Source organism: Camelus bactrianus, chromosome 11 (assembly GCF_048773025.1).
Source record: "Camelus bactrianus isolate YW-2024 breed Bactrian camel chromosome 11, ASM4877302v1, whole genome shotgun sequence".
NCBI lineage: Eukaryota > Metazoa > Chordata > Mammalia > Artiodactyla > Camelidae > Camelus > Camelus bactrianus.
In genome coordinates, this window is record NC_133549.1 from 10,098,483 (window position 1) to 10,125,449 (window position 26,967).

The window sequence follows — 26,967 nt, forward strand, 5'->3', positions numbered from 1 at the left end:
CCTGATTTTGATGCTTGTGTGGTGGGCGTGTGGGAGAATGCTCTCCTTTGTGGGAAATGCACGAAGTATTCAGGAGTAATGAGGCACCCAGGTTATCAGTGAACCCGCAAATGATGTAAGAAGGACATTCCTCATTATCTGAGTTTTGTACTGTTTCAAATAAAAATTGATAATGGACAGAAGAAGACATATGCAATGGCCCAGAACACGTTTAAAGTATCTTCCTTTAGTCAACTGTCTTCCATTCACATGTGCAGCATAGTTGTACTCCTGGCTCAAATTATTTTTTACTAGATTCAGTCTTTGTAAGTGTTTTGTAATATTTTACCTTAGAATTTGTAAAATTTTAAAGTGACATGTAATAAAAATTTAAAGTGAGAAGAAATACAGTTTAAAGTAATAGAATATGTAACAAGTAGGTAATTTATATACCCACAAAATTTTTCATATCATTGAAAGTAAATGCTATAATAAATTAGTGGGCCATTTTGTGGTAATTTCTAACATTTCCATGTGATACTTTGTGGCTTATTAATGATAAATGAATATTAGCCATTAAAAATTATTTGTGTCACAATGGAAATACTTATAGATTTAAACTGGGATCTCAAAATACCATGCTGTTTCTTGCCAACAAATCTCAGAAGACATGAACAACAAATCAACTTCAAAAGATCAGAGTTAACTGGTGTCTAATATCAATGATGTGTTATTTTAAATTTTAAGATACAGTCAGTACGGGAGTCAGAAAAGCAGCTCTTTGCCTAGAGCAGTTTATCTGAGAAATTTGGGGGGCAAAAAGGTCTTTCCTTTATCCAACTTGTTTTTATTTCATAATCAAAGCAGAATAACACACAAGCATCTCCCACTTGACAACAGTCAATCTATTCTTTAAACACAAATAAACAGCAAGAAAAAGAAAAACTAGTTTTTCCCCATTAGTTTCAATGGAGAAATTTAATACACAGTATATGTCGATAGAAAATCCCTAACCAACTTTCTAAGACACAACTACAATACAGTGAAACGCCTTCGTGTAAGTGACAAACACACAAAGGGATATAAAATGCTTAAAACACTGCTTCCTGATCACCCCACAATGAATATGTTGTTGACCAACGCTTGCCCTGTAGTCAACAGCATGCAGGGTTAGTGTGCAATTTTACATTGCTCATACAGCACAGCAAGTAACAAAAAGCAATAAATGGATCTCCTAGAGAAAACGCAGTCAGACACTTACAATAAATTAAGGCAATTTCCTGTAATGCAACTCACTAAGTGAGGTAGACGCTTGGAGCTGACAAAAGCTTGAGAAGTCGCTGCTGCAGATGCTCCTGGATCCTGAGAAATCTTCAGAGGGGGTGGGTGACACTATAGGGTGAAAAAATTGCCAACGGAGCTCTGCTTATACTCTCAGTGTTAATGGCCATAAATTTCTTTGTAGGGTGTTAAAGAGGAATGAGGCCATTTTTAAATCAGGGCTTTCCATCCTATGGTCTCATGTGAAGAACAAGGATAGTGCAGCTTATGTAATTTTTTAAACTGAAGTATAGTTGATTTATAATGTTAGTTTCATGTGCACAGTTATATTCAGTTATTATATACATATAATACATATAATTAAGTTAAACATATAATAGATGTATATATATTTACATGTATTTTCAGATTTTTGTCCACTATTGCTTATTACAAGATATTGAATACAGTTCCCTGTGCTATACAGTAGGACCTTGTTGTTTATCTATTTTATATATAGTAATGTGTCTTTTAATCCCCAAATCCTAATGTATCCCTCCCCACCCTTTACCCCTTGGCAACCACAGTTTGTTTTCCATGTCTGTGAATCTATTTTTGGTTTGTAAGTAAAATTGCTATCTTTTTTTGGATCCCACATATAGGTGATATCATATGATATTTGTCTTTCTCTGCCTGACTTACTTCACTTAGTATGATTATCTCTAGGTCTATCCGTATTGCAGCAAATGGCATTATTTTATTCTTTTTTATGGCTGAGTAATATTCCATTGTATAAATACACCACAACTTCTTTACCCAGTCATCTGTTGATGGACATTTAGGTTGTTTCCATGCCTTGACTATTGTAAATAGTGCTGCTGTGAATACTGGGGCACATGTGTCTTTTTGAATTAGAGTTCCCTCTGGATATATGCCCAGGAGTGGGATTGCTGGATCATAGAGTAAGTTTATTTTCAGTTTTTTGAAGAACCTGCACACTGTTTTCCACAGTGGCTGCACCAAAGTGCATTCCCACCAGCATGTAGGAGCGCTTCCCTTTCCCCACCCCCTCTCCAGCGTTACAGCTTGGTCAGTTTTGATCCCTACCTCTCTTTGGTGTTCTCTGTACAGTAAGCCCTCTGGGGGATGATCAGCTCTCTAAAATGGATCCCATTGTCATGTGCTATGATTCTGCTACCTCTTCCCAACAAAGTAATTTGTTTTCCCTGAAGGTTGGTTTATCAGTTTTGTTTCATTAACCCAGAAGGAGTCCACAAACATTTACTTTGATTTTGGGAGCACTAATGGCCAAAAGAATTTTGTGATGATACTGATTTTAAGTGAAATATGTTTTTAAAGTTTTCAGTTGGCAAGTCGGGGATGAGAAGTCTGGTCCTTATAGTTGCAGCTTCAAGTGTCTGATTGATGCTGCATCAGGGATCAGAGGACCAAGAACTGACTGGCTTCCCTCTGTGCTGTCGTCATAGGGTATTTTTTAAAAAACCATCTCTGTTTCACTTTCAAATGACTCCTGGGATTTAATATTAAAGATCAAAGTGCCCTATCTCTCTTTTAAAAAGTGTTCTCCAAAGTGAGGTTTGAAAGTTAGTCTAGTAAGGAGCAGGAAGAAAACATTAGAAGTTTTATTTGTATTGAATTTTCATGTCGTCCTTTTATTCTTTATTTTTATTGCAGTATAGTCAGTTTACAATACTGTGTTAATTTCTGGTGCACAGCATAGTTGTTCAGTTATACATATACATATTCATTTTCATATTCTTTTTCATTATAGGCTATTACAAGGTATTGAATGTAGTTCTCTGTGCTCTACCATGTTTTGCTTTTAAATGTTTATCTCTTGTATATCATTTGTAATGCACATAGTAATTTACTGTGTGGTACTTTAAGTACTGGTAAGTCTGTTATTTATAAATAAATATGCGTACACAAATAAATATGCTTACATTGGTGGTATATTCTCAAAACTTTTTTTTTTTTTTATGAGAAAGGCGCACAAGCACAAGTGTTTGGAGATCACTGCTCTATAGACCCGGGTGTTTCCCCCAGGCCCGGCTCCCTCTGTCCATCCTGTGAGTCGTTCGAGCCCCACCGCCACAGCTGCTCCCTGAAATATGCCCTGCACGGCCCCCAGATCTCAACGCTAACTCAAGCAGTGGCTGCAAGGGTGCTGGCCCCACGGGCTTGCCGTCTCCCCTCTGCCCCCCATCAGCAGCCCCACGCACTGGACAGCCGGTGCAGCCCATGTTTGCAAATACAGACTCTGGAATCAAAGTGGGTGCAGATCCCAGCTGTCCCCTGGGTAGTGATGTAACTTTGGGAGAGTTGCGTGACTTCTCACAGAACCGCACGCTCATCTGTGATCTGGAAATGAGACAGTGCAACCCTCAGCTGGCTGCTGCAAGGATCGAGAGACAGAACCCCGCACACAGCAGCCCTCATTAACAAACTTGTTCTATTGACACTACAGTTATTATTACTCATGCTTGCAAAATGTAACTTGAGATGACTCTAAAGCAAAGTCTCTTTGCCCGGATAGCCACGATTAACCTCTTTGAGAATGAACTCTGCTCTCCTGTGAAGAACCATTCAGCCAGCTGTCAGTGGGTCTCTTCTGAATCCTTTCTGAACTTTTTAGGATCCTCCCTGGGAAAAAAGTTCTCAAGGAAGACAAAGTGGATAAATGCTCTCTCTTCAAAAGACGTAGGGGAATGGTTCATTCTGCCCATTGCTAGCGCCTTGGACATAGAAGATGCTTGATGAATCCTGCTGTAGACTGCATGTTTGTGTCTCCCTAGAACTCCTATGTTGAAATGCCCAAGGTGGTGTTAGGAGACGGGGCCTCTGGGAGGTGCTTGGGTCATGAGGGTGGAGCCCTGGTGCACAGGATTAGTGCCTTCATAAAAGGAACCCCAGAGAGAGCCCGCTCCTTCCACCACACAAAGTTACCTCTAGAAGATGACTCTATGAACCAGGAAGCAGGGCCTCAGACAGACATGGAATCTGCTGGTGCCTTGATCTTGGACTCCCCAGCCTCCAGAACTGCAAGAAATAGATGTGTGTTGTTTAACCCACCCAGTTTACAGTATATTTGTTACAGTAACCAGAGCTGACTAAGATAAAACTTGTCACTTGTATCTAAAAATAACACAAATAGTAACGATAGTTTGGTTTTTTTTAAGGAATATTGTAGCCAGTCACATATAATTAACATCATCCTTCCTCCACGAAGCCAAGAGCTTAATTAGGTTTGGACGACTGAATGGAGTATGATTAAAAACAAACACCAGCACGATGTCTAAGAGCTCAGCTCCTCTTCCTGTTGATTTTATGTGAGAACAAAAGAAAAGCCCCAGGTTTCTGTTGACATTGAACAGAAGCGGCTAAATCTCAAATTAGGAAACCTTGGGGTTGGTTTTGCTTGTGCATGCGTGGAATTATACAGATCTATTTGTTCATTCTAAAGGCTGTTTCACTGTAAGGTTGCCAATATAGCTCAGTCTATCAACTAAGAAGCACAAAAAATATGACTTCCGTTCTTTTTTGTTGTTGTTGTTGTTGTTGTTTTTAACATTTTTTATTGATTTATAATCATTTTACAATGTTGTGTCAAATTCCAGTGTTCAGCAAAATTTTTCAGTCATTCATGGACATATACACACTCATTGTCACATTTTTTCTCTGTGAGTTATCATAACATTTTGTGTATATTTCCCTGTGCTATATGGTGTAATCTTGTTTATCTATTCTACAATTTTGAAATCCCAGTCTATCCCTTCCCACCCTCCACCCCCCTGGCAACCACAAGTCTGTATTCTCTGTCTATGAGTCTATTTCTGTCCTGTATTTATGCTTTGTTTTTGTTTGTTTGTTTGTTTGCTTTTGTTTTTGTTTTTGTTTTTTAGGTTCCACATATGAGCGATCTCATCTGTTCTTTTTAAATGTGTGTACACACCTGTTTTGAATCCAGTTTTGCTGGCTGTCACGGTCTCAGTTGTGCCTCCCAATTTCATATGTTGAAGTCCTAACTCCCAGGACCTCGGAACTTCACTGTATTTGGAGATAAGGCCTTTAAAGAGATAATTAATGTAAAATGGAGTCATTCGGGTGGGTCCTAATCCAATATGGCTATTGTGCTCATAAGAAGAGGGGAGAAGGACACAAGCCGTACAGACCAAAGGAGAGCGAGGTGGAGACGTGGGGAGAGGACGGCCACGGGCCAGCTCGGGAGAGCACCTCAGAAGAAATCAGTCCTACTGACAACTTGACCTTGGACTTCCAGCCCCAGAACTGTGCGGAGCAAATGTCTAAGCACCCAGTCTGTGGTACTCTGTTGTGGCAGCTCGAGCAAATGGATATACCTGTGTTTCAGAAATGGTCTCCTTCAATTTGAGGATGCCCGCTTTTTACCCTAAAGTTCTGTTTCAGTTTGGGGGAGCTTGGGTGATGCTACTGTGCCAGGGCAGGGGGCTCATGATACCTACCCCACTGGGCCACGGAGACAGGGCGCAGCTGTTCCCAGGGCTGGCTTCGTAATTTGCAGGCCCAGGGTAACATGAAAATATCAGGCGGTTTGTTCAAAAGCATGAACAAAGCATTGTTAAAGCTACTAAAGTAGAACGCTCCTGTCCCCCATGGTCTCCCCTCAGCTTGTCGTGGATGGTGCTTCTTATGTGCTATTATTTAATGTCATTCCAAGTAAATAAAAATGTAGTTATTAGCATGAATTTGACTGTGCATCTTTATACTGTCTGATGCCAGTTTTAAATAATCTGGGATGTGGGCTCACCAAAATCACGCAGGTCACATTTCACAGCCAGCAGTTGAGTATGTATTTTCTTCTTACCAGCAGTGGAAATCTGCACAAGATTAGCTCCACTGTTTTTATTCCAGTTGGCACACAGGTCTTCTGCCAGCCTGCCAACCTTCAGCTTACTGATGCACAAGGAACAGCTGAACAGAGGACCCCTGGGTTGCCTTTCTTTCTCTTTCCTTCTTTTTCCTTTTTCTAATTTTTTTTAGGGGGGTAGGTAATTAGGTTTATTTATTTATTTAACAGAGAGATACTGGGGATTGAACCCAGGACCTCGTGCACGCAAAGCGTGCACTCCACCAGTGAGCTATGCCCTCCCATTCTTCTGTTTCCTTGCCACGATTTTCAGCATCCTTGGTTGGTTAACAGGGAAGTAACATGAGTGAGAAAGGGGCTTGGTGGCTCGCAAAAGGCCATTGCCTCCTTTTTGTGTTTACAGCTCTGGTTGCAGGGAAAGAGCGCGTGGTCAGAGACGGGACGCGCTGACCGGTCCTCACGTCGAGTGTCTCCGAGCACGGCACGTCCACGTCACCGCTGCGCTCGCAGGCTCGCGGGGAGGTGAGTCCCGGGGAGGTGCACGCGGGGCTAGCTCCTCTGCCACGCCCGTGCGCCTTGGTCCCGGCCACTTCTCTCACAAAACACAAGTTTAAAAATGAAATTACCAAGAATTTCAAGGCAGTGACAGCAGAACATTAAATTAACATGGGGTCCCTTCTGAGGTGGGGCCTTCAGAGGATGGGGCCTTCTGAGTGGGGGTCCATCTGAGTGAGGGGCCTTCTGAGGGGGGCCTTCTGAGGTGGGGGCATTCTGAGGGGGGAGCCTTCTGAGGGGGGAGCCTTCTGAGGGGGGGGCCTTTCTGGGGTCTGCCTTCTGGAAGCCAGGCGCTGTGCAACAGCAAAGGTTGCCCACCGTGAAGACCACCCTGTCTGTCTCTGCACTCCATCTCCCCAAAGGACGTTCAGGGTTTGGAGACTGAAGTCAGAACTAAGGAGGTAAGTCCAGCAGCTTTACTGCCGCGGTGGGATGGCTTTTTTCATTACTAACTGACTCCCTTTACTCAGTGTTTTTTAACCCCCTTTCCCCTAGAAAGTGGCGCAAGGCTGGCCCTTCTATCAGGTGGGACTGTTGCGTGAGTCGCCGCGAAAACCCACCCTCCTCCATTGCTCAGGAGGGTAGCGGCCCGAGCTATATATAAACAAGTATTTTTTTTATTAATTTACATATAGACACATTTCTATATTTACATATGGAAACATAAGATATAAGTATTTGCCCTCTATTTTGGTAAGATGGAACACATTGCATTGAAGAGATTTTCCTCAACTCCATGATAACAACTCAACATGGTCTTAATTAACCCTCGTACGTCCCCACCTTTCGGATGTTACAGTCAAGGTTCAGTGAAGTCCAGGCACTGCCTGCTGTTATGCACCTGGTATGTGGCGTCTTGCCTCAGTCTCGAAGCGCAAAAGGGTGGTTGGGCCAAGTCTCTTTGGCCGGGGAGACAAAGCCGGAAGATGTGGGGAGCGGAAGTCTTGACTGATCTTTCTTCTGGGGCCAAACCCAGGGCCCTCAGAAAGAGTCCTGTGGCCCAGAGAAGGAGGCGCCCTGTTGGTCCTGGCTGGGCAGGAGTCTGAGAGCGCAAGTCTCAGCTGTGGAGGGTTCAGGCGCTCCCGGGAAGTGCTCCGTCAGCAGGGAGCGCTGGCTCCTCCCTCCCGCCTGACACCGTCACCTGTCACGTGTCTGCCCACTTGTCACTGTCCCCCTTATAGCAGCATGTTCAGGACAGGGCCTGGGAAATACATTCAAACTGCCAAATCACAGCACGTGGGGTAACATGTTGCCCCATCCTGAGAGCTTTTGATTATTATGAGGGGCCAGATCATCTTAGGGCAAATTAATGTATTTCAAGAACCAACAAAATGACTCCAAGAATAGCATAAGGGCTGGTGATCATGATTGGTCCAGAAATATTTTTAGGAGTCCGTCTTCACATTCCCCCTGCCACCTCACCATCATTCCTCCTTGTCTCCAAATGAGTGCTATTTAGGTTTTCTGAAAGAAATACAGATGATGTGGTGCACTGTGTGTGACTCCTGCAGGTTAAACACCAGCCTCTCACTGGACAATTAATACTGATGTTTTAAAGGATGGATACTTTCCTGGGCAGGTTTGGGGGGGGGCGCTGAGCAGAATATATGAGGCAGCCCTTCTACCCTGGATGTAAATAAGGGAAGCCAGCAGTCACCCGCTATGCATGGCCACTGGAGTTTCAGTACTGCTGATTGTCCCTAAATGGAAGTGGGGTCAGGAGCAGGTGACAGTCAAAAAATATAGCTCAGCATGGAATTGGATGGCCAAAGTTCTAATTGTGACTCCATCATAGAATACTCATATGACCTTGGAAATTCCCCTCTCTAAGCATCAGTTTTGTCATCCAGAAAATGGGAATCATGAGAATACTGACCTCCCAGAGTTTGCCCTGAGGATTAAATTAGATACTCCAGGTAAACCACTTCACACAATTCCTGGCATATAGAAGGCATAGATGAGAACTGATGATCATTTTTACGTATCTCCATTGTTCAGTCTTCTATAAAGAACCAAATGGTTGCTCTGAAAAATGTCAGTTAATTGGGATGTTCCAGGAAAGTGGTATCTGTGTTGAATTCGAATGAGGTGGAAAATCCTTTTTGAGTTTAAACTTGTTGAAAATCTTCTAAATTCTGTTAGCCAGCCCTTCTGCGTTAGTAATTAGAACAAATGTTAGGGACCAAAGTTTTTCTGATAATTGAGTTGCTCATTGTAACCAGGGGCATTACTAATCCTGACATTGATGCTTACAAAAAATTACTGCAAGTGAAGATGGAGAAGTGGTGGGAGGTTGCGGTAGATCTGATGATAGCCCTGGCATGAGTGTTTCTTCTTGTGATTCTCTTGTCTTTCTACAATTAGAATAAAACTTCCATTCTACTTAGGTGATGGTTCAGGTCTGCTCTGTGGTTCTGTAGGTCCCTGGCCTTTCACAGACACCCTCGTAAGACCCTTTGGTCATTCTCACTGTAACAAGCCTGAGGGACAGAGGTGCTTTAGCACCAAGTGTATAACAACGTATCAGTCCAATAATCCATTTGACCCTAAAATGCCAATATATACTTTGAGTTGTCTCAGTGCCAGCTACGGGTTTGTGAATTTAGGAATGTTGAGAAGGTCCCCTTCTCTTTCAGGGAGCATGTCTCCCTGTTTCTTAGAAATCTGAGTCTTTACCACCAAGCAATCCGTTATTTTGAGTTAAACACCAACCTCTCGCTGCAATTTCTCCTTTAAAGACAAATGGGTTTTAGGGACGGTGCTCATATCAGATCTCTTTCTTGGGTCAGAGAGCAAGTGGAATGAGGGCTGGGCATGCTTAAGGAGGGAAAATGCTGCCAAGGAAGAAGGGAAAGGATTCTAGACATAAACACAACATTGTGGGAAGGGCTTTGGACTCAGCCCTGACTTCGTTAACTATGCCATTTTCTAAGAACGTGAAAGCTAACTTCCAATATGTATTTTTATTTCACTCTAAATGCCTCACATGTTCACTTGTTGGAAAAAAGTTGATTTCAAACCCTAGGAATGAAAGGTAGGTTGAAACATTGATCAGAGTTGTTTTCTCTGTTTTGCAGGGGTCTAGCTGCCTTAAATTATCTCATGGAAATATTAATTATCTTAATTGCTCAGAAGTGAAAAAAATTCTTTTCATAAAAATCATTTAGGGGAAGGGTATAGCTCAAGTGGGAGGTCGCATGCTTAGCAAACACAAGGTCTTGGGTTCAATCCCCAGTACCTCCTCTAACAATAAATAAATAAGTAAATCTAACTTACCCCTCCCAATTTTTTTTAAAAGGTCTTTCACCCAATCCCTTTTTAGTGTTCCTTAATCTATCCCCCAAATTCTCACTTGCCTTCTTGGCATAGATTCCAGATCTGTCATTAAAATCGCTCTCTTGTACTGTCACCTTCCATCATACACTCCTGGCAAAATCTCTCCTTGGTTAAAACCCAACTGTCTGTCCAGCCGGGTCTATCCCTGGCAGCTGAACGTAGCTGGAGAGACGTACAACCATGCTGGCAGGTTTCACGTTAAATTCTTGACCATAAATTCAAGTGTGTTTCTCTAATCGACTGAGTCTCCACTCTAACAGAGAATTATTTCATACCTTCTTTCCACAAGCCCCTAACCCAGAGACCCTCAATTCTGGCCACAACTTTGAATCACCTGAGAGCCTTTAAAACATACCAGTGCCTGGGTCCCACCTCCAGAGAGTCTGTTTTAACTGTGTGGAACAGCACCTGGATAGGAGTGTGCTTTTAAAATTCTCCAGGTGACTCTAATGTACAGCCAGGATTGAGGGTTGAACACCTTCCTCAGGCACAGCTGGTGGCCCTTCCATGACGTCACTGAGAAAAGAGAATCAGTAAGGAAAGAACACTCTCAGGACCCCCACCAAATCTACCTGCGTGGGGCCGTTCCACCACTCCCTTCTGGGCGAAGACCAACCCCTTCGCTTGCGCCTTCCAGTCCATCACCAATCAGGCAACCGAGGGCCCTGTTTTAGTGCTTGTTCCCTCTCTCCAGCTCCTCTCTTGTATCCTTTCTGCAGAATCATGCCCAGAACCGTTTGAACATCTCTTGACGTTAAGAAATCTCTACTCCAATCCCAAACCCACCTCTGTCATCACCTGTTTCTTTCCTCCCTTTGCAACAAAATTCCTCAAAATTCATCTTTACTCAATACCCTCCTCTCTTCTCCCATTTCCTGAATTCCACTCCAATCATAGTTCCATCCTCACTACAAAACCCAGGGATTAATTCTCAGCCCTGTCTTACTAGATCTCTCAGCAGCATACTCCTTCCTTGAAGTATATTTAGCCTCTAAAACTTCACTTTGTCTCAGTTTTCTGAACTTCTTGGTCTCCTTTTGTGGTTTCTTCTCATTTCCATCATGTCTGAGTATGCGTGTGCTCCAGGACTCACGCTGTCTGCTCTCAGTCTGTGGGCCGCCCCATCTGCTGTGTACCATCTACTTGCTGCTGATCCTACCTCCAGCCCAGACCTAGTCCTTGACCTCCAGATTCCTCTCTTTAACTGCCTGCTTTCCAGATCCACTTAGATGTGTTAAATCTGACATGTTCAAAACCAAGTTCTTGTTCCTCCCCTCCAATCCTGCAGCTGTTACAGTAGCTCAAACAAAAAACTATGGAACCCTTCTTGAGACATGTTTTTTACTGCTCACGCTTAACTCTTCCATAAACACAGTGGGTTTGACCTTCAAAATATATTCTCAATCTGACCAGTTCTCCTAACCTCCATCACTACCACTCTGGTCCAAAACACCCTTTTCTATGCCTTGGACTATGGCAGTAGGATCCTAACTGGCAGTCTGGATTCCATCTTTGCTCTCTGCCCCTGTTTATTTTCCACTCGGCAGCTAGAGCAATCTATTTAAAATACAAGTCAGATCCTGTTACTTCTCTGCTGTAAGCTCTCTAGTGGCTCCCCATTTCACTCAAAATAAAATCCGGGCTTACAAGATTTAACACCCAACTTCCTCTCTGATTTTGTCTCGGACACCGCTCCCGGCTCTCTCTGCCTCAGCTGCCCCAGCATCCTTGGTGTTTACTGAGTACAGCTAGGATGCACCAGCCTCGGGGGCTTCGTACCTGTGTCCTCTTCCTGAATGCACTGAGCTTGCTCTCTTAACCCATTCGAGGATCTGCCCCAATGTCTTCGTCCCTCGACCACACACACACACGTACACCGCTACCACCACTGCCATCACCATCACCGTCATCTCCGTTCCTCTACTTTTTACCCCTTATCAACAACTGACATATTATATACTTATTTGTCTATTTGTGTCTCTTCTCCTCCTCTACTTGAATGGAAGTGCTGTAAAAACTTGGTGTTTGGTTTTTGTTTTTGTTTTCTGATTTATTCTCAGTGCCTAGTAGAGGGCTTGGCACCTAGTAGGTACTCAATACATATTTGTTGAATTACTGAATGAATGAATGAATGAATGGAAATGTTAGAGCATCTCAGTCCCAGAAAGAGATACTTCTTTTTCCCAGTAATTCCCTGTAGTATTGCCCTATATCATTCTCTCCCTGCCTTTTTCTGTTGGTTCCTAGATAAATTCTTCATATAAAATCATTTTGAGCAAGGTTGGATCCCGAGGTCCCTATGTCAGATGTGACTCCATGTGTCACACCTTGCCTTGCACAGGTGCCTCCAACCTCCTCCCCTACAGGTTGGCCATGGTTCAGCAGCTGTGGCTCTCTTCTCCGCACCGCCCTCTCTATTTCAGGACCTTCTTTTTGGCTCTAACCCCCTCCTTTTGGGTGATGAAGGCAATGTTGGGAGAAGCAGCAGCTGCCCTGACTCCATCTCTGTCTTCTCTGTCCATAGTGACCCAGCACTGTGGATTTCACAAGCCTGACCTGTGGTCATCAGGGGCTGGCCAGGCGGGTCTCTGGCACCTTAGGATCTTTGGGTTTGGGTTTTAAAATTTTTTTAAATTTTATTTACTTATTTTTTTAGGGGGGAGTAATTAGGTTAATTAGATGGTTAGTTAGTTGGTTTATTTACTTATAGAAGAGGTACTGGGGATTGAACCCAGAACCTCATGTATGCTAAGCATGTGCTTTAGTGCCTGAGCTGTATCCTTCCCCACCAGATTTTTGTTTATTTCTATCCCTTGCAGCAGCTTGGCCATTCGCAAAAAATAAAAAATTGTAAAAGTACCAACAGGAAGAAATATGCCATATTTCATTATCCTAAGATACCCACTTTTCTTCCTCTCACATTTTACACCTGCAGCATCAAGAATCATCTTATAGTTGGTGCCGTGCAAGCGGAAGTTACTGTTACCTACGAAGTTACCGTTACCTACGAAGTTACTGCAGCCTGGGCTTTTGTCAGCCTGGTTACATTTCCAGGGCTTGCGTGGCTGTCTGTTCCCCTCTGCACTTCAGGCTGCAGGCCTTTTGATGATCATTTAAAGGAGGAAACTAAAGCTGATTGTTGTATGAAAACCTTGGATAAGGTAAACGAACAAACACATACCAGTATCAACCGTGCAGAACAGAGGGCAACAGTTGATGACTTCAGGGCACTCCTATAAGAAATGTGGCATGACAGAGGCTCTGGGTGGCTCAGAGGAGCATACTGGGGGAAAATCTGGGCACTGAAAACAATCAGTTAGGAAGTAAATAAGACTAGTGAGATGAAGATTTAGGAAAATGTTAACTAATTATTTTAACTTATATTTTTATGTATTCGTTAGAGTGATACATGGTAAAAGTCTATATCTATTATCAAATCTAAATAATTGTCAAAGATTTTTAAAAATATGTTTAAATTCAAATTACTAGTGAAAAGAAAATATTGTATCCTATTTAAATGGTAGCATTTTTTTTTCTTAGTGATACATACAAAAAATTGTAGTATACCATGAAAGGAGGCCTAGACTCAACGTAATACGGCTATTAGCCCCAGGTACATAATAGCACAAACCCCTGGTTTAACAAAACCTAAGGCATTTACTATATAAACTGTCATGGGACAAGGCAGGCTGGGGTCACAGGCAGTAAAAGAATTTACCAAAGACAAAGGATGAAAATAGAAAAGGAATTTAACAGGTACTCTGTCATAGACAATAGCTGGCCACACAGACGAAAGGTGCCTGTGCGCGCCCTGAGAATCAGTTACTGAGGCCTTTTATTGGGGGGGTTACGTCAGGTACCACCCAAGTTTTTGATTGGTGGTAGGTGAGGTAAGAAGTTTAAGGTCTGTGAAGGGGCGGTGGGATTTATGACTCTGTGAAGGTGGAGAGGTGGGCGGAAAGGAGCCAGCCTGAGCTACTGTGAGATCAGGCATGACCTAGGGTATTAGTTTCTTAGGACAAACACGCCCAGTAGAGAGTGTACTTTATTTGTTGAGCGATCACATGCAGACATCTGAGAGCCCAGGAATGGGGGTCTGTGGACTCTGAAGGAGGCCAGTTGGCCCCACATAAAAGGTATTACTTTTGCTACCTGGGGCTCTTTGAGAAGATTATATTAATCTAAAATGATTTAATTATATTACAAAGTTATATTATTTGGAATGTTTTCAAATTACTTAAAATTAAAAGATCTTAGTATAGTATTGGTTCTGTAAATATCCTCACAAATATGTTACTTATAAAAGTTAATGCTATAACATGAAAAAATGCTCAGCATTGCTAATTGTCAGAGAAATGCAGGTCAAAACTACAATGAGATATCACCTCACACCAGCCAGAATGACCATCATTGAAAAGTCTACAAATGATAGATGCTGGAGAGGGTGTGGAGAAAAGGGAACCCTCCTACACTGTTGGTGGGAGTGTAGATTGGGGCAGCCATTATAGAGGACAGTATGGAGGTTTCTTAAAAAAACTGAAAATTGAGTTAACATGTGATCCAGCAATCCCACTGCTGGGTGTATATCCAGAGAAAAATAAAACTCAAAAAGACACATGCACCCCAATGTTCATAGCACTATTTACAATAGCCAAGACATGGAAGCAACCCAAATGTCCATCAACAGATGACTGGATAAAGAAGATGTGGTACATATATACAATGGAACACTACTCAGCCATGAAAAAGAATAAAATAATGACATTTGCTGCAATATGGATGGACCTGAAGATCATCATTCTAAGTGAAGTGGGGGCAAAGAGAAAGAGAAAAAATAATATCACTTATATGGGGAATATAATAATAATAATAATGACACAAATGAACTGATTATTTACAACTTAGATGATTGATTTCTTGAATATGTGTAAGCACATTTGATTGTCCTTTATGATTGGATTACCTCATTCTGTTAATTCTTATTTCGTGCTTGGCTTTATTCCTTTGATAATTATGTAAGTTTAAAAAGCTAAAGCTCTAATCTGTTCTTAGAAACAATGATCAGTACATGTATGTAAACTAAAAAAAGTGCAGTATACCGTTTATATGTATTTACATACAATATAATATATATGTGCAAACTGTAATAATTCTATCTAATAAAACTGAAAAAGGAAAAAAAAAGTTAATGCTATAGAATCATAATGGCAGCATCAAGTAGGAAGTTGCCAGGCAGGTGGGAGAGTGTTTTTTGTTTTTTGTTTTCTAGTTTTTTTTTTTTTTCCTGTTTCTTCTCCTCACTCTGCAATGAGAAGTGACCACCTGTCTTTAAAGGTTGGACTATTTTTACTTTTCTTGGTTTTTACTCTTCTGGGTTAAACAAAGTAACATGCTAAATATTGATTCTGAACTGGAATAATCATCTAATTTTTATTTAACAAGTTTTGAGGTAACAATCTGATTTCCCTGTCTTTTGTGACAATGTAATCCTCTTCCCTTTGTGCATGCCTCGTGAGCTACAAGCACTTTGAGCCTAGGAAGCACAAAGGCCTCACATTTCCTTGGGATTAGCACCATACAAATGCAAATTAAGGACAATAGAAGACTGTGTCCATCCTTGTATCTGTCATTGCTCTGTTCTGTGCTTCCTGTGGGTAGCAAAGCAATCCATTGTTTTTAAAACACAAACTTGACTTAGCTGCTGATTTTTTCATTGGCTACCCGAGGGAGAAAAAAAGGAATTTTTTTCCCTAGAGAATCTACCTCCCTGGATCCCATTCAATTATTTTTATTAGAGAGCATGAAATCTTACAGGAGCTGTACACAACTTTCTAAGTGTAGAATTTGTACTTGAGCTATGCGGTTTTATGTTGCTCCTTGCTTCTTCAGTCAATGCTTCACGTGATCCTTTGTGGTAAGTCTGAAGACCTGTATATGCCCTCTTCAAGCTCTTTGGCTCTTTAGGCCAGTATATAGATATGCTGGAAATCAGTTCTTTCCTGTGGCATAATTCTTCCGAGGGAGTTGAAATGCTTTGCAAACATTTCTCATTTATCAGTCAATCCATCAGCAAGCAATGCTGTGTGAATCCCTTCCTTCTTATGTATTGTCTTTTGGTGATTATCATGAATTATGCCTGTACAGTGGCTCTGGTTGGAGAGGAGAGGAAACATAGGGGCTGGGAAGAGGTGGTCAAGAGGGGAAGCTGCCTGCCTGAAGGACAGAATTGACCTCAGGTGGTGGCAGAATGTTTCCCACATCTTCATCGTTTATGCATGCTTAGAAATAGCAACATGCCTTTCCACTTTGTGTAATTATTATTTAGTTAATATTCAGTAGGATTTGTAAGCCCTTCACATCGCCATGGATTTATTTTATTTCAGAGTGATAGTGACTTTATGGCCCAATTACCATCAGTGTGACTTATGGCACTATTTATGGGAGGGAGTGGGGAGCAGGAAGACAAGACAGATTGATCATATGTATTACCATCAGCAGGATGACCGCCACACACTCCTGCCCAAGGAAGAGGGGCAGATAGAATTTTTCCGTTCTGTTTCTCAGATCACTGAAGCCCGGTGATTGTGCTGTATTTTAATAGACAAACGTGTCAAATGTCTGAATGAAAGAGATAATGAAATAGTGGTGGTAGAGTAGTCAATATTTTGGAGGTAATGAATATTTTCAATTTAAAAGATGTCAAACCTCAAAGTCGCTGACGAATGGCTACCTAACTCCAGATGCTGCCACCCTCGAATTACAGGAGTGTTGAAGGGAGACTGAGTATCTGACCCCAGAAATGGACCTGAGAGGCCGGCTTCTATTAGAGCCAGGTTCCTGGAAGCCAGACAACTCTTATATTTATAGGCGCATGCGGCGCAGCCAGCCGTGACCCACGGGAAGCAGCAGCGCAGCACAGCCAGGGGAACACTGACCCTCGGGCCCGCCGCCTACCTGGAGCGTTTCCGCAGCGCCTGGTTCAGAACCACCGGGGAGGACAGCTCCCCAGAGCCGGGCTCAGGGCGCGGACTGCGGAAGGGGACGTAAGCGCGGAGGGTCCGCGCACCGCCAGCGGGCTCCGGAGGCAGGAAGAGCACACTGCGTCCCCCTCACACCCGGTTGGTTCCTCCCTTTCCCCCGTGGGACAGCGAGGAGCCTGCGGTGGCTGTCGCCGGCGGCACGCCCTCCCCCGGCCCGCCGCACCGGCAGAACTCGCCTCGTCCCGCCCCGGAGGGGAGGGAGGGGGGCGTCGCCGGCGCAGGGCCCGCCCCGCCCGGGTCTGGCTCCCCATTGGCCGGCGGGCTGGAGGTGCGAGGAGGCGGGGCCCGCCTTTGGCGGCTCGCGCCCGGGAAGGTCGGCGGGGGAGCGCTGAGTGCCGCGGGGAGGGCGCGCGGGGACGCGGCGGGCGCCGAGAAGACGCAGCGGCGGCTGGAGCGGCGGCGCCTGGTCCCGGCCACAACCTCTGCCTCCCACCGCGGCCCTCAGCCCGCGGCGCCCGAGCTCCGAGGCGCTTCCCCGGGCGCTGGGCCCGAGGCGGCCAAGACGGCGGGCCGGCCGGGCGCGGGGCGGCGGGCGCTGTGCTGCGGGCTGCGCTGGTGGGGGACGCCGGGCCGCGGCGCGGGCCCGGGGCCCGGCGCGTGCGGCTGGGAGGCGCTGTGGGGGGCGGGCGCGCGGGCGGCGGCCGGGGCCATGGCCGAGGGCGGCGGGGGCGCGCGGAGGAGGGCGCCGGCGCTGCTCGAGGCGGCCCGCGCGCGCTACGAGAGCCTGCACATCTCGGACGACGTGTTTGGCGAGTCGGGCCCGGACAGCGGCGGGAACCCCTTCTACAGCACGTCGGCCGCCTCGCACTCCTCCTCGGCCGCCTCCTCGGACGACGAACCCGAGCGCCCGGGCCCTTCGCCGGGCCTCGTCGCCCCGCCGCCCGGCGCACAGGAGCCGGAGGAGGATGAGGCTGGCGCGGGCTGGAGCACCACGCTGCGGGACCGCCCGCCCCCGCGCTTCGAGGACACCGGCGGTAAGGCGCGGCCCGGGGGAGGTGCGGGTGCTGGGGCGCGAGAATTCCAGATGCTCCGTGGGCGGGCTTGCCTGTGGCAGCTGTGCGGTTCAGGAAACAAACGAGGCTGTGGGAGCGGGGATTTAAAGTGCGAAAATCAAAGTGACTGCATGGGGTGGCGGGTGCTTCTACTTCCTCGTGTGTGGAGGGGATGTGGCGGAGGCCACAGCAGCACTTTTCTACTGGCGAGGACGTGCCGGGGTGGGGGTGGGGGCTTCCTTCACTTGCTGGGGGTGTGCCCCTGCGTCCTACATCTGAAGTCAGTCACACCTGTGGGGTCGCATCTTTGCAGTGGATTAGAATTGGGCTTTCCTAGTTGAGAGGATTCAGAAAACCAGACGCGTCTTGGGGAGGGGGAGTGAATCATTTTGTATTGATGGCCCCAGAACAAGCCTTACCAGGTGCCAGGGGTGGGGCAGGTAGCGGTTTGGAGCGAGGCCCAGGGAGAGCTGAGGGAGAGCCTACCCATTGCGTCTTCACTGGGCTTTCAGTTGTCTCCAGTAATCCGAGAAACTTTCCCTCTCCCTGCCATTTAGGATCTCTTGTTAAAAACCTGGCAAGAGTGAAAGGACCAATTACTTTAAGGTGTGTTCTGCTTCCCTCTGTGGTCATAGACGAGCCCCTGATGTCTGGAGAAGGTCGGAGGACGGCTGGCAGCTCTAGCGGCTCGACGTCCTCCTTACTGCCTCCTTTTTGGGGGAATTTGTTTTAAAATATCTCCACTTAGCCTGCGGAGGCTCAGCAGCCTCTGCCCGCTCTGGGAAGTGGAGACCAGCCGTTTCCACCTGTCCCCTGATGCTTTTGTTCCTTGCTCCGCGGCCTTCTGTGGCAGCCCCTTGTTTCTGCACACCATTTCCATGGGTCGAATTGCGTGCAACCGGTGATGTTGACGACCAGGGAGTGGCCGCACCGGGCGTGATGCGGCCTTTCCCGGGGCTCTCCCTGGTAATAGTTGGGCCAGTCCGGAGCACAGCACATAGGCGCCCAGGCCCAAGGGACCCCCTGGCTGGTGTCTGGACTTGGATCAAGGCATCACGCTGCAGCCTGCTGGCCAGGCAGGCTGGACTCTCAGCAGGGAGTGGTCTGCGAACCTCTAGCAGGCAGGCTGCAGTGTGGATGTGCCGGGCCACAGCTGGGCTTCCGATGTGCAAGTTAGCTGTGCAGCGTTTGGGGCTGGGTAAATTCAAAAGTGCGTTCTCATTTGGGCTTTGGTTATGAGTTTGGGAATTTTTGGTCACATCACTCAGTATAATCCTTTTACACCCCCTACATTTTCCAAAATGTCACAAGGTCTAACAGCCCCAGACAGCTCTTTTTCATATTGGCTCTTAAGAATTGGACCTGCCGAGAGCCCTGGTTTGGCAGCTGAGTGTCTGTGATCATTTTTGATCTGAGAATACTTGGGATACATGTCTGCTGGGGAGACACGCAGACGTTTCCCTGTGTCTCAGGGGAAAATAGGAAAATTGTGTTAGCTTAAGCCTGGTTATGAGTAAGATTCACGAGCGTGCTGGTGTGAGAAGGATGAACAGACTGAAATAACATTTAAAGCAATATTACTTTTCTTGGTAACCCACACATGGAAGAAGTTCTGCAGTGGAGCAATTTAATCTCACCACTGCAGCACTTAAACGGTCATGAAGAGCAATATCGTGTGTCATTTGGTCTTAGATTCAAATTCTGCTTCCTTCAGATGTCCACTGAGTTCACACCTGGACCTGAGAATCACAGTTAAGCATTTTCACCAACGACATTAGCAGTTCTTTGATGGTATTTATACCCAGTTTTGTTTTCCAGTTTTGTGTAGAGGCTGGATTTGAAACTCCAGCCCTAATTAAGAATTTCCTTCCTCCTTGCAACACTTTCTCCCTAAGGGAAATTTGGGAGCTGGGGAGGCAGTGGAGGGATAAAGTTGATAGCTTATCGAGCAAGAATTCAGATTCCCTAAAACAATGGAGTATGATCTATGGGTGCTGAAAACAGATGCAGAAATATGTCGCTGGTCAGAGGAAATCCTTGTGCCTGGTGGCGTGGAGAGGGATCGGTGTGTTGAGAGGCTCGGCTGCGCCACGGCCGCTCTGAGCGCAGAGAGGTCAGCTGCTAAGTTTACTGAAGTGCAGTAGCTAAGATAAGACACTCCAACAAGAGTGTGCGCCCCACTTTGAGGGAGTGCAACCTGGCTCTCCCTCCATCTTTGTTCCCCAGTTTATTTGGGTGTGATGGGATAGGGACCCAAGCAGAAGGGTGACATTTTGATCTGTAATCAGCCCTGAGCAAAGAAAACCTCTAATAGAAATTGCCTTTGCTGCTAGAATCAGATGAGGAAAACAGAGGATTCTAGACTCTTGGAACAGGCTTCCTGCCTGCCTTCTGCTGTAAAAAAAAACATGTGTACACGTATGGATGTAAATAGTCGTGTTATGTGTGTAACTGTCTTATGTGTAAATGATATTGCTTGTGCGGAGTGTGGTTTCTTTTATTAGAAAGAGATCATAACCTCTGTCTCGGAGCCCTCTGAGGACCTGGAACCCATTTCAGAGTTCCTGCCTTTGAGGGAGGTGTAGACACAGGGCACCGCCGTGCCTTTGATCTGCAGTCAGAGCCTGTGGGGAGAATGCACACAGTAGAGAGATACTTAGTGCCCAGCTGCGAGGAGGAAGGGAGGGAGGGAGAAGCATTTCTGGGGTTAAGATTGAGACTCCTAACTGCTTTCCAGGCTGTTCTAGGCTCCTCAGCCTCTTCCTTCTTCTTTTTTTTCTCCCCCCAGCGTATTTAACTTCCTGGATCAGGCTCTCCAGAAGTGCAACCAGCACTTGTGGATGGAGAGGTCCTCTCTCCCCCTCCCCTCAACCCCCCCTCCTCTCAATTCTGGGTTCTGGTCATGCCTTGAGGTGTGGGTCCCCTTGGGATGATGTAAATATATAGACTGTGTTTTGGGGGGCTGGTTGATAAACTCCTAACACTTGTGTGGATGGAAGGTCAGCCTGGGAGCTCAGGGACCCAGGACCCTCTCCTAACCAGACTGGCAGCATCAAAACCCCTGAAGTGGCCCCCATCAAGCTGCCAAACTCGGCTGCCCACCGTGCAGACAACCAGCGCAGCATGCAAGCTCCCTCTTTGGAAACAGCATGAAATTCAGCTGCTTTTTGGGCTCCTGCCCTTTTGGTTTCTTATTCTGAGCAGTCCTGTGATTCGTTCTCTCCGAGGAGGCAAAAGAACAGGCAGATGCACAGATGCTCGGGGGCTTCCCGTCTGTTCGGCTTTGTCGGTCCTTTGTCGCAGCAGGCTGCAATCTGAGCTGTTCGCTCTTTCTATGGGAGAATGGACTCCTTAGGAGTTTTCCTTCCATGTTGACCATGTCAGCCACCCTCTCATCATTTAGCCTGGAGCTATGACCTTGACAAGCTGGGAGGAACGTATGACATTGGAAATTAACATTGTGAAGTATTTTATCTTTAGAGTTTGGTGTTGGTTTCTTCGGTGTAGTCTTTTTGACTAACAAGGAAGAAGGGAAGCATCTTCCTCTTAAAAGCAGAGTTAAACCGAGGCCCTCTTCTGCCATGAGATTTGTGAGCTAAGATACCTGGACCCCTCTCTGCGGGGTCGGGTAAGGAGCTGCTCTGTAGGCGTCCTGCGGCTCCAGGAGGACCTCAAATCGCGGTGAGCTACGAGAGAAGTCGCGTGCACTGCTGCGTGAGAGTCATGCTGTGGGCGCACAGAATTCAGAGGGGGGAGCTTCCTGGGAGAGGCGTCTTGCTCTGTTTCTGGGAGTCACTTCCAGGGGCAGGGGAACTCGAGCTCACGAGAGGGCTAATAACCCACAGTTCACACGTGTTACTTGCTTTTTCACGCAGCATCACACTGAATCTTCACAGGTGCTCTGTGTGGGAGGAGTTCTCATCTCCAGTTTACAGAGAAAGACAGATGGGTCTTTTCTGCCAGAGTCTGGGTGGTGGGGGGTCGGGGGGAGTAATGAGATGACTTTGGATTAGGATATGAAACAGAAGATTTAGGATTTTATCTGGCTTCTAATTTAATCCCTGCTTCCCTGAGCCATTGTGATGGGAGGTTAGAGCTTGTCCTCAGGGAGCAGGGCTCTGAATACACCAGCACCCTGGGAGTTTATGTGTGGTTTAGAGCTCAGTTTTACAGATGAAAACTCACCTTTATTTTTAAGAGCTGTGGTTGTATGTTTTTTTTTTCTTATTCGCAAGTAATATGTGTTCATTTTAGGAAAAAACAAAAAGAAAAATGATACAGTTTAAAGAAACCCCATGATCTCCTGTTATCCAGAAATAACCCATTGAGTGTGCCCTTCACACAGCTCAGGTTACTCATTGTTGAGTGACCTGCTTTTTAATTCTAATTAATATATTGTAAACAGATTCCATTTAAATTTTAAGACGTCATTTTAATGAATCTATAATATTACACAGTTCCCTTTGGGTGGGCATTGGGTTCATTGCCCCCTCTGCCCTGGTATTTATAGATATTTATTTCTACTTACGATGCTATGATAAATATTCTTGAAGCTTAAGTTTGTGTGCACATCCTTAATATGTTCCTTAGCATAAAATGATCAAAACAGAGTTGAATTAGGGATTTTGTACATGTTAAGAGTTTTGATGTCTCTTGCGAAATAGCCTACTAGAAATGCACCTGCTTACACACCAGCCAGCAGTGTACCAGAGTCCTTTAGAAAATCTGGTTTCCAAGGCAGCAAACCCATGTGCAATTCCTGCTGGTAACATGGCCCTTAGGGAGTGTCCCATGGACTAAAGCTTATTGAGATGTGACACACACAGTGCATGAGCCACAGTGCACACCTTCCCAGGTCAAGAGAAGAGACTTTCCAGCACCGCAGAGAGTCCCTCCAGCCCCTCCCCAGTCAGTGCCTCCCTGCCCCCAGGGGTAACCACTGTTCTGATTTCCATCATCATCGATTAATTTTGCCTGTTACTTTGGCCTGGTTCTGTAGCTCATCGTTGCATCTGTGAGATGCATGTAGCAGTCTTCATTTTTATTTTGCTGCAGAGTATGCCATTGTATAAATACTCCAGTTTGTTGTCCATTATCCTATCAGTGGACTTTGAGATTGATTCCCAGTTTGGGGCTTTTATGAATAAAGCTGCTACAAACATTCTTGTGCTTGTTTTTATATGGACAGATACATAATTTCCCTGGGGCGTATATACCTCGGAGGAGGATTGCTGGGTTGTAGATTAAATGTGTGTTTCCGCCTCGGCACTGTCGACACCATGGGCTGGGAGTCCTTTGTTGCGGAGGCTGTCTTGTGCACTGAAGGATGCTCAGCGTTCCTGGCCTCTGCCCGCTGAACGCCAGTAGCATCCCTTCCTCTCGTTGTGGCAACCAGAAGTCTCTCCAGGCATTGCCAGATGTCCCGTGGGGACCAAAATCATCTGCAGTTGAGAACCACTGCTTTAGCAGATATAGCCAAATGGCTTTCCAGTTTACACCCACCAGCAGTGTATGAGATGTGCCCTGTGTTAATTCAGCAAGCATATTGAGCCCTGCTGGGATAAAATGATAAATAAGGCATGTCTCCTGGGGTCCAGTAGGAGAGACAAAGTGAAGAAAAAGAGATAAGAGTCCGTGATCAAGGTAAACATGGATTTAGGTGGGATTCTAGAGACGCATCACCTCATCCAGCTGGGCTGGGGAAGAGGAGTTGCTTCTGGCACAGGTGGCCCCTGAGCTGCATCTTGAAGAATAAAAATGAGTCTGGTAAAAAGGACAGGAAGGGGCATCTCCAGCAGGGGAGCAGAGTGGGCAAAGGCTGGGGTCGGGGAGAGAAGGCATGCCACCTTTGCCTTCGGGCAGCCCCCCTCTCCCTTGAGCTGAGTATCCATCCTTACTTGAGGCCTCAGTGCAAATGTGTTGAAATTTGACGTTTGTCATTGTTACCATGGCAAGTTGCTGTAGCTGGAATCTGAACTCCAGGTTCAGACATGGGTGTGGATTTACTTAGCAAATGCTGGATCCCATGGAGATGGGATTTGGCAGATTTGGTGAGAAATCAGTGCTTAGATTAAATCAGTGGTGGAATCCATGGAGCTGCACTGAGGTCTTTCCTTTAATGAAGGAAGAGGGAAGATGACAACCAAAGTTAATGTGGTAAAACCTTCACTGGCGAAGGGGAGTGTAGTACTAGCTCAGGGTCGGGACAGGAGGATGTCCTGGTGAAAGAATAAATGAATACCTCAGATATCCTATCATGTAAAGGGATGCTCTGCCCAGACTGGCACACGGTACAAAGAATTTTCTTCCCCTGGTTTGTGAATTCCAGGAAGAATTATTACAAAAGTGTGACTATCTGACCATATCTAGGTGTGTATTTAATAAATCACTTTATTAAAATGTTTAGAACTGCAAATCCTTCTGCTTCTTATATCATTGCCATTGCTACCAACTTTAACCAAGACACTCTCACTCATTGACTAGGATATTGGAGCCTTTGTCTGCTTGGATTCCCAGAGTCCAGTCTTGCTGGTGCCCACAGGCCCCTGCCTCTCTCTCTCTGTCAGTGATCTTTCCAAACCTAAGCTCATCCACTCACTTCTCTGCTTAAAACCTTTCAACGGCTTCAACTTTGGGCCAAAGGGAATTCCAGAGTCCTTCGCAGGGCCTCCACATTAGCCTTCCTCTCCCGTGTCACCTTTGGGCCCTGTCCTACTTTCAACATTCTCTAGTCATATGGCCTGTCCATCTCAGAGCCTTTGGGCCCGCCAGGCCCTCATCTGGAATGTTCTTCCTCTTGATACCTGAATGGCAGCCCTGGCTCGTTGGTCTCTTCTTGGTTCAGATGTCACTGTCTCCAAGAATCTAAAATCCCCACCTTCCCTCTGGCCCCTTTTCACACCCATCTAAGTGAATTCAGTCCCATGTGGCCTGAGATCTTGGATGTCCTGGTCATGGTTCGCATGTGGTGGTTCCTCAAGTTTTGTTGGGTGAGTGAATGAACAAGAGAATAGATGGATGTGGAAGTCGGTTTTTTGAATGGGGGTGGGAATTGGCATCATGAGGAAATGTTTACAAGGACCTGAGCATTTTTAAGGACCCAGGTTGTGGAAGAGTGGTTGGGGTGGCTCACAGGGCATGAATTCCTTCCCGGGAGGGAAGACACTGAAGCAAGTCTGGGACATGTTTTACAGGGATTTCCATCCTGGATGGGAGACTGAATTCGCTGGCCTCTGGGAAACTCACCAACCCTTGGGCTTCTACAACCCGCCCACTTCCTAACAGCCAGAAACCTCCAAGACAGGACTCTGTTAGTGATTTGCAGGAGGGCCAGCTCCTCGTACCCTTGAAATTATTTCACAAATCCTTGTACATCACTGAGTACCAGGTAGTGTTCTAAGCACTTTCTAATCTACGTGATCGTAACAGTCCTGTGAGGTCAGTACTGTTATTATTGTTATTTTTAACCTGAGGAAATCGAGTCCCAGAGAGGTTAAGTGACACAGGGTAGACATATCCTTTTGATTAGGGGACAGGGAAGCATCACACTGAAGCCTGAGTGTGGAACATACTGTCTGCTGGGCAGATCAGCTGATGCAGAAGTCCCTCGCAGGTGGCTCTGAATTGAAGACCATTGGCATTCTCCAAATCCATCTCACCTGTTGACTCTTATCCCAGGCGGTGGCTGCACCTAACTTCCCAGCCCCCTTGGCAGTGAGGGGGGCCGCTGCCTGGATTCCGGGCAATGGAAGAGGAGCCAAAGTGTGGACCCCACTCTCAGGCCTGGCCAAGAGGGAGGTTCCTCTGGGCCACACGTCAGAGATGCTGGGGCCACCACATGAAAGGACTTTGGGTCTGAATCACGGTTTGGAGCAAAGCCACCCGTGAATCAGACCTGTATGTTCTGGACTAAATTTATGTGGGCAAGAAATGAACTCTCCTCCTGTTGGCTTTGTCAACATTTGGTAGCAGTGGGGCAGGGTCAGAGCGGTCATCATAGTCCTGTATGCACAGACACTGAAGAACAGAGATGGCTGGGGACAGGCAAACTCACATCAGTAGGGCCACTTGCTAATCAGGGTGCAAGGATTCACGAAGGACAATGAGAAAAAAAGCCTAAAGAATAAAAATGAATCATTTGTATGCTCTCAGTGAAGTTCCCACTGTACCTTGGAAGTAGGCAGGTGAGAAGGTGCAGGTGAGCAATGTGTAGTGGATCCTCTAAACACAGTTATTAACTGCACATCGATGTTTTGAAGCAGTAGAGGGTGTGAAAGGTTCTTGGCAGTCAGTTTCTGGTGGGGAGTGAGCAGCCCAGGGTGAAGGGCCCAGAGTCTGCTGAGTGCCCACCCTGTGATCTTGGGCAGGTGGCCCAGTAGAACCCGGCATTGAGAGAATCACTGAAGACACTGTGAGGGGCCTCAGGACCTCACTCCCATCAGCTGGGACCCAGGTTGGATGGGGAGAGAGACCCCATGAGCAGGTGACAGACATCAATGACAGATGGTCACTGCCCTTGCCCCTGCTGGGCCTCATCCTCTCTGAGAGGATGTTGCAGAAAAAATGTGTAATAGCTCAGTGCTACAGCTCAGTTGTGACAGCAACCTGGATCTGGGCGAGAGACCAAGCAGCACTCAGAGAGTTGGAGAACTCAGGTTTATTACGCCAGCTAGCCCGGTGGACTTAACACTCCAAGCTCTGGAACCCCCTCTGTAGCTTTACACAGGGTTTTATAGGCTGCCAGTTTACACTTTGCAACGTCAATGCAAATAAGGTATAACAAAAGTTGACTAAATAGTAACAAGCTTTGTAGAAATGGACCAATCAGGAGGGAGAGAAGTAACCAACCAGGAGTGAGGGAAATGGACCAATCAGGAGTGAGGGAAACAACCAATCAGGAGTGAGCTCCATGCAAATAAAGTACTACAAATGGACCAAT

The 26,967-nt window shown here is 46.0% G+C and overlaps 1 protein-coding gene across 1 annotated transcript in view; it reads left to right on the forward strand.

The window, feature by feature from the left end:
- Positions 1–17,358: 17,358 nt before the first annotated feature.
- Positions 17,359–26,967, forward strand: part of PGBD5 (piggyBac transposable element derived 5) — an 81,195-nt gene continuing 71,586 nt past the window's right edge. The window contains exon 1 of the mRNA XM_074373196.1: positions 17,359–18,011. Within this exon, the coding sequence (XP_074229297.1) occupies positions 17,687–18,011 (325 nt within the window). The 5' untranslated portion in view covers positions 17,359–17,686. The remainder of the gene's footprint in view (positions 18,012–26,967) is intronic.